The following is an 8,666-nucleotide window of genomic DNA, read 5'->3' as shown; positions in this document are numbered from 1 at the left end:
CAGCTCAAGGCGAGCGCTCTACCACTTGAGCTACAGCGCCACTTCCGGTTTTCTGGTGGTTTATTGGAGATAGGAGTCTCACGGTTTTTCCTGCCCGGGCTGGCTTTGAACCGCGATCCTCAGATCTCAGCCTCCTGAGTAGCTAGGATTACAGGCGTGAGCCACCAGCGCCCGGCTGTCCAGGAATTTTTGTTGTGTAACCCCACGATATATATAGAATTTACTTCAAAGTGAAGAATTTGTTAGTTATTAAAACAGTCCAATTTCATACTCCTACATCTGTATTTCTACATAACGATATATGAAATCTCTAACATTTAGATGCATTAATGATTCAAGTGTTATTTGTACTTTTTCTCATTTGCTAAAAGGGAGTACCTGGTATATTTTTTTTCAGCTAACCAACTTCAGTGAATTGCAACCTTTTATTGTTCTAACCATCATTATTAATATATGTGTGTGTGTATGAGCATAGGGAAAAAATTCAGTTAACCTGGATCAACATTATTTCTAAATAAGCACAAAATTTGTTTTAACATTTTGAACTTTCATTAAAACCAAAATTAATTTTTCCTGAATGGAATAAAAATAATACACTAAAACTGTATTGTGTACCAATCAGATAATCTTATCTGATTGCAGTCTAGTTGGTTTGTCTTAAGTAAAACTGGAATCTTTTAGTAAACCTAAGGTGTCTTTTTTTCAGCTTTTAAATCTTTTGTGAGAATAATTAAGAAAGCACTAGGTATAAAATGTTGTACTTCCAACTGTTAAAAAACTAGGTTATAATTTGTCAATTTTTCTAAAGAGATTTAAATGTGACCTTAAGAAATATACTGTTTGAGAACTGTAAGTATGAGTTAATTTGCTAATTAAAAATGGATTGTTCCTAATTTATAATATAATATCTTGGTTGGGGCGGGGGACACCTAATGTCAAAATGCTTTTGTGATTTCTGTCTGAAGTAATGATTTAGTCTTTAAGATGAAAGAAAAAAATACTGAAATTCCTTCACTAGTGATCAGCACTTACTGACGCCCTTTGGTTTTGTTAAAAAATGTTTATAGTTACAAAAGTATTTTATACTTTTTATATGATTAAAATTTAATTTCTTTCCTTATTTTTGGATTGGTTTTAATCTATTTTGTTTAATTGGGGGGGGGACCCTAATGGAACCAAATATAAGATGGCACCTCTGTTTTGTTCTTCTTTTGTATAATCTTATTGCGTGTCTCTACATAAGCTGTTCTGGCCACTCATCATAGTAACCAGCTGGGCCATTTCACCTGCTGGAGCCATTAAAGAGGACTCTCTCCCCCTAGATTAATCCCCTCCGACATTAGTTTTTTGCACTGACAACTGCAGCAGGCATTCAGAATTTGCAGGTGGCCAGTGTGACGCACATAATTGCCTACAATTTTAGGCAATGAATAAAAATGGTCTACATTACTTGTCAAAGGTTGTATATGCAGTGCCAAGTGAGATCTATGGGAAGCCTTTTAGGGTTTAAAGAACAGTTAATAGCAAGGCTGCACAGGGCTTTTTTAATCATAATGCATTTGTAATATAGCACTTTGATCTTCTCCTTGTAGGAAATGGTGTTACATTAGCCACTTTTAAACATTTATGAGTGAAATTCAGTTATAGAAGAGTAAAAGTGATTATTCTTAAGCAGAACATGTTAGATTTCATTAAAAGTTTTCAGCTTGCCCCTTCCTTGTTAAAATCTGTGGGAAGTCCTTTTCCTGGAGGGTTTCAAATCAGGATCTAAGGATATAGGGCTTTTTCCATATTTTTCCCGTAAGTAACAGCAAGATTTGGGAGCAACGTATACTAAATATTGAGATAATTTATACAAATGGACAATTGTAGAATAACTGATTATGGTAAAGTAAAATACATCCATGAAAATGCAAGAAATCTACTAATGACCATTGTAGATTTCAACAGATTTGGGGAAATGCATATTTTAATTTTTTCCATAAATTATTGTCAATCAAGAAAAGCTCCCCAAAACTCCCCAAACAAAAACCTAGATGACTCTCAAGTGTGCTTCTTCTGGAAGAGCTAAGTTTGACCTGTCAGACCCCAGTGCCTTTTATTAACACCTGCCTGTAAGGAGAACCTTGCCACACGCAGCTTTTAGATTCAGAACCACAAAACTGATGAGGAAAGGCTTGAAGGGTTCAGTTTGTGTCACTTGCTGTTTGCCGTTTCCATTTCACAGATGATTAATCTTTCTGTGAAGAAAGGCCAGAGAAACAAAGCACATTGGGCTCTTCCTGCAGTTACTCCTTCTGAATGCACACTAGCTTGCTAACTAAAAGGCCTTTAGATTTCCAGCAGAGAGAGATGTTCTGAAAGTGAATGCAGCTGGTTGGAGGTCACTGGTGCAGGGCTCTTGCCATTGTGTAATGGAGGCTTTGGCAGGTTGGGGTGGGGGGAGCTGTGGAGAAGTGGGCAGGGAGAAGGTGTTGGCAAAAAAATTAATCCTGAAGAAAAAAGGTTTTGGTCAGTTCATTTAATATTTTAGATGGTAGATAATCAATAATAGGTTCACTTTTATCTAGTGTGTTTTTTTTAAGGAAAAAAATATGATTTACTCTCTCTAATGTACTCTCCCCAATAGTATGTTTGTCTTACATGTGGCATCACCAGGTAATGTTAACTTCTTGTATTTTGTATTTGATATGATTGAATGGTCTTGAATTTTTAACTGTTAGTAATTGTGCTGTCCTCATGTTTATATATTAAATTTTTAATGTCTAGTATTTTAACATTTTTAATGAGATGCTGAAAATAATTTGTGTTGCTTAGTTCTGCTTTTCTTTAAAATTTATTATTTTGAGGATTTTAAACTTTTAGTATTTAGAATCAATTAGTATTTAGCTTGTGATTACTTTTTTTTCAATTATGTATAGGACATAATGTGCAAGGTCAAATCCTGGGTTATAGATCAAAAGAAACCTGTTCGTTTCTATCATGATTGGAATGACAAAGAGGTAGGTTATAAATATCATAACATCTATTATTATATTTTATGTCTTTTTTTACCATCTATTATGCCTTTACTATGACCTCTTAGAGAACAAATTAGTTGTTATTATTTTATACTATTACATTTAATAAAACTTCCATTTCTGTCATCATTTTCTTATTCCCAAAATTGTTTTTATTCTTTTTCCCTAATACTTTACTCTTTATATTTCTTAATAATAACCTTTTGGAAATAAGAATTATACACATGAAAATGCCTATTTGTTTTAAATAAAGGTCAAATTATTCAGTCAGTGTTTTATATCATTTACTTTAACTTTTAAAAGGCATTCTTTATCTTCTACTTTAGATTGAAGTGTTGAATAAACACTTATTTTTGACTTCAAAACCAATGGTTTACTTGGTTAATCTTTCTGAAAAAGACTACATTAGGAAGAAAAACAAATGGTAAGTTTTTTCTCTCCACATATATCCAGGAACATCTTTGCATACGTGCAAACATACATACAATTTGCTTATTACTGTGTTGATTTTAATATTCTTCCTTATTATAAAAAGTTTGAAATGGAAGAAAAGGTATTATGTGTTAAATTCAGAGATGAGTATCTTAATTGATTTGCAGCAGGAGAACTTAAAAAAATTAAGTAAATAATTTTGAATTGTGTATATCAAGTTTAAGTAATTAGACATTATTCTTTATTCCTGTAACAAAGTGAAAACAATGTACTTGCAATAAAACTGTTTAAGCTAAGAAAAAGCTGCATTGATATCATAAATGACTTTGACATATCCACTTGGGGTTGTAGCAGACATAAATTTTAAAATGTAGGTAAAATGCTTTAAAACAAAAAGCTAGCTGGTGTGGGTGGCACATGCCTGTAATTCTAGGTACTCAGGTGGTTGAGATCTGAAGACTGTATGTGAGATTCTTATCTCCAATTAACTACCATAAAAACCTGAAGATGGAGTGTGACTCAAGTGGTAAGGGTGCTAACTAGCCTTGAGCACAAAAGTTCAAAGGACAGAGCCCAGGTCCTGAGTTCAAGCCCCAACTGGCACAAAACCAAAACCAAACCAAACCCAAAGAGCTGGGGGGAGGAGCAGAAAATACTGGGTACTTGTTTTGCATATGTTAACTGTGTATCAAGACAACAGTGTAAAAAGACAAAAAAAATACATTCACATATTGTATTGTCCTTTATGACATGTAACTAAAATGTATAGATTTGTTTTCTGTCCTTAAAAATTCAAAGTATCACATGTTCATGTGGGCATGTACACATTTGTCATAGTATTCATTTTGACTTGCCTCACTGGACTGTCAGCATTTTATACTGTTGAGTCATAGAAACAAATCAAAACTATCCAAAGCAGAATATCTGAATTCTCCTAAAATATATTGTCGGTTTCTCCCTGTACTTCATTAAGTACTTAGATGCACATGGTTTCAATTTTCCATTAAAATTTCTCATTTCCATATGATATCAAAGAGTGAGAAGGCTTTAAACTGAAAAATAAACATTCATAGACTGGAAGCCAAAACAATAATTAATGTCAGATGGTTAACTCCAATAAATCATTAGAATAAATTCTGTGAAATTACTGCAACTAAAAATGCCCTGTTGATATTACTATAAGACATTTTGTGTTTCTGATAGGAAGCAGAATTTAACCTCTTTATTGGTAATGTTCTAGAAAGCATCAATTTAGCATAAAAATGTAGTTCAGACTGGTCAATGCCCTCTAGTAAATAATTAACTTTAAAATAGTTCTGTCTTGTTCAAATTCTTATAAATTTGATGATTAATGTGTTAAAAATTGTTGCCTTTAGGAAGGAATTTAAAAATTTATTATTTGACCTCAGATAATAAATCTTTTCATAGTAGTATGAATGGTAAAGGTTTCCTGAGCCCAGTGAAACAATACAGACATCAAAGTTTACATGAATAGGGATGAGTCAGTTTCCTTGCCCAAAGGGGCTTCTCACACCTGTATTTGGATGATTACAGGTAGAACTCCCTGGCTCTAATTGTATAGTAAATACCATTTCCCAGACCCTAATGGTAGACAGACTGCTTAGGAGACGCCAGTCTGTGATTTAGCTGTCGCCAGACACCCCATGTTTTTTGTGAGACCAGTTGTGATGATGATATGGTTATAGCCAATTGAAAATAAGTTCTTGTCTAAATAACAAATTTTAATTTTCAAGAATGTAAATCTGTGAGTGATCCTATTTTATAAAACCAAATTTTAGTAGGTTTTATGTATAATAGTGATCTGGTTTAAGGTTGGGGTATGTGTGTTGGGGGAGGGGTTTAGAGCTTGTGGAAGTTAGTGTAATTGTAGCTGAAAGATCAAAGACTGGGTAACTGAGTGATGTTCCAGAAGAGAATTTACCACATAGCCATTTTCTGTACAGTTTCTGCCGCCTGCTGTTCCTATTTTCCCTCAAGCTAGCCATTGACTACCCCCTGTGCATCCCTGCTCGTAAAAAATGATTGAGGAAGTATTTGTCATGTATTTATGAGTGGGAAACATTGTGTGATAGGGAATGGCATCTACTGGAGCCAGAAAGATTGCCATTTTCCTTTCATTCAGCCACTCTGCCACAGCTTTAAATCCTCTGTTTATGCAACACAGCCTTTGTATTAAAGTGCAGAATAAATTTTTATTATGAAGGGTATGAACACTAGGTTTTCATCATTTATAACACTGCAAGCAGATGTAAATAGTTAAAATTCATTTTAACTCCTAAATCCATTTAATTGTGCTAGCATCTTGCTTTTTGGTAATGTTTATATATATGGTCCATTTGCATTAGTTGCTTCTTTGGCAAAAGAAAAAGATTTTGTTTTTGAAGGTTAGTATGTAATGTTATGTATCAAATTAAGACTCATGCAGGAAGAGTGGCAGAGGGCTTGCCTCGCCGGAGGAGACTCTAGGTTCCATCATTCTTAACTCCATCACCAATCCCACCAAAATATTCATGTGTCTTTTAGAACCAGAAAACTATTTTAAACCATCGGGAAAGAGGAGAGGTTTGTGATTTTGACCACAAGAGGAAGACTAAAACTACATTTTAGCAAATCACCATTTTAGAAGTAATGAACATTTTAATTATTAAAGTCCACTTTAAATTTAAATGGCAAGATATTATTTTTTTAATCTTAGAAAAGAAAGCATTTTGGTAGATTAATTTATTATGTTAATGATAAGGTATATTGACCTTTCAAAAGATATAAAAAAGATATCAAAACTGGAATAGATCTAAGCATCTACTCACTATTTTTAACAATGTTCAATTCATTATTGTGTTGATTTATGATTAAGACCAGGGCCTGGAGAGAATTTGATGTGGCAAGCAGGTTGGTTGCAGTTACATTATGATCAGATGACAGTAATCAAGACATGTGAGCAAATCCTTTTTTTTTTTTTTAATTATTGCAAAGTGCTATTTCTTGAATGAATAAAGGTATGTAGAAGTTTCTGGTGAGTGCTGATGATTTTTGAACACTTGAGGTTTTCATTTTCTAAACATAATCAGTTGTTACTCATAACCTAGATTATACTATTGTACGGTGTTAATTTTCATTTTAGATTGCCTACTGAGTCATGGTGTGTCAGGCAGGTACAGGACATTCAAACTGTCAAACTATTACTTAATTAGAGGTTTAAGTTTCCATCTTTGTACCTTTGCTGCTTTGTTAGTAGTGTGTTCCATCCAATTAGGAAATCAGTAGAACAAAATAATTTTAGGTACTTTTTGTACCTCATAGCTACCAATTATATTTCATTTTTGTATTCTCTTGTCCCTATCTTCTAAAAAAATGTTGCTAGAGGATAGTTTTGTTTTTTTATAATCCATATCTGTGTTCACCAAGAAAATATAAGGAAAATTTAAGACATTCAGACTTCCTGCGTATATGTATATGCATATACAATTGTATATACCTTAGTATTATTTTTTGGTTAATATATGAATCATTCTAAGTCATGAGGTGATTCAAGGTAGTTAGACAAATACTTGGAAATTGGTAAGTCTTTTAGGCTATTGAATATTCAAAGTTTACAATATTCAATATTCAAGCTTACAAAAAGAATTTTAAATACATAAAAAGGAATTGTAAATACATAAAAGTTTTATTATTAACTTTTATTATACTACGATTTAAGTAAAATTGTTTTTTTCTACCCACCACTCAGCTTTTGATAGTTTTGCACAAAATTTCTGTACCTAAAAATCGGTGCTGGTGGCTCATGCCTATGATCTTAGTTACTCAGGAGGCTGAGATCTGAGAATTGCCATTCAAAAGCCATCCCCTATGGTTCTTAACTCCAGTTAACTACCATGGTTCTTAACTCCAGTTAACTACCAAAAGGTTGGAAATGGAGCTGTGACTCAAAGTGGTAGAATGCTAGCCTTGAGCATAAAAGCTCAGAGACAGCACTTAGACCCTGAGTTCAAGCCCAGTACTGACACGCACCAAAAAGGAAAAACAATAGTTTGAGAATACTCTACATTGTGTGCCTAGTTTTTCACTAGCATTTGATAGAAGTGGATAGGTTTGAAGTATAGGATCACTGGAGGAAGAGAGTCAAAGCAGGGAATTTATGGGGTTTTAAAATGAAACAGTAAATAGTATTCAGGCTTCCCTGGGAAAAGGCACTAGAAAAGAAAGGGGACTAGTTAATTTGGGTAATTTCTGAGTTTTGTCTGATATATCCTGTTTGTTTGGAATAGGAGAAAAGTACTTTTTTTCTGCTCTTTTCTCTTTTGCTACATGTTCCCCAGTCAAAAGACCTAACTTTGGAACTAATATTGTTCACCTATAGATTAGTAAACTTTTGAAGGCTAGACTGAAAGAATAGGTACTGCTAGTATTTCTATTAGAAAAAAGAACTCTAAAAAACTTTGGGAACATGTACCATTTGTAATTCCTGATAGTATCAGGAATTTGGGTTTATTAAGAATATTACTTTAAAATTTGAAATGCCAATGTTATAGTCTTTATTTCCAGCTTATTAGCTCTTTGACTTTGGGCAAATTACTTAGCCTTTCATGTAGAAAGCAACTTATTCATATTGTCCACATAAAATATTTGCTTAAATGTGTTGTTTATAAATATCTCCAAATTTAATGATCATATCTCAAAAATATGGAAGACAAAGGACTTGTAAAGTTTATGAATATATCTTCTGGATACATTCCTTGTTTTTTTTCTTTGTGCTATATGGATTACAGAACAAAATAACATCACATTTACAATTAGCAGTGAGATTCCTGTGATATCACTGCTGTTATGTGTGTGTGGTTCTGTAATAGTACAGTTTATTACTTACATGATTTTTGTCACAGTAGCAACATTTTAAAAAATGAAGATTGTTATTTAAAAACCTTTTAAATTAGTTCTGTTGTGATCTCCTGTATATTGGTTTCTGTCTTCGTTGAAGATATGGATGTTTTGAAAATAAAGAATGAAATAAACAATTTTTGGTTTAGTTTCTGCAGTACTGGAGATTTAACTCAAGGCTGTACACCTGCTAGGTACATACTGTTCTACTGAGCTACATCCCGCAGACTCTAGAATTTTATGATTTTAATAAATCAGAATATATAAAGTTCACAAAATATATAAAATTAACAAGAAATGCAGATATTCAATATATTT

At 33.0% G+C, this 8,666-nt stretch overlaps 1 protein-coding gene across 2 annotated transcripts in view; it reads left to right on the top strand.

The window, feature by feature from the left end:
• Positions 1 to 8,666, top strand: part of Ola1 (Obg-like ATPase 1) — a 122,663-nt gene that overhangs the window by 77,640 nt on the left and 36,357 nt on the right. For both annotated transcript variants that reach the window (XM_013030197.1, XM_013030205.1), the window contains 2 exons: positions 2,922 to 3,002; positions 3,347 to 3,444. In XM_013030197.1, coding sequence (XP_012885651.1) covers positions 2,922 to 3,002; positions 3,347 to 3,444 — 179 coding nt within the window. The remainder of the gene's footprint in view (positions 1 to 2,921; positions 3,003 to 3,346; positions 3,445 to 8,666) is intronic.

Source organism: Dipodomys ordii, unplaced genomic scaffold (assembly GCF_000151885.1).
Source record: "Dipodomys ordii isolate 6190 unplaced genomic scaffold, Dord_2.0 Scaffold5, whole genome shotgun sequence".
Taxonomy (NCBI): domain Eukaryota; kingdom Metazoa; phylum Chordata; class Mammalia; order Rodentia; family Heteromyidae; genus Dipodomys; species Dipodomys ordii.
This window is presented reverse-complemented; position numbering and strand designations above follow the sequence as displayed.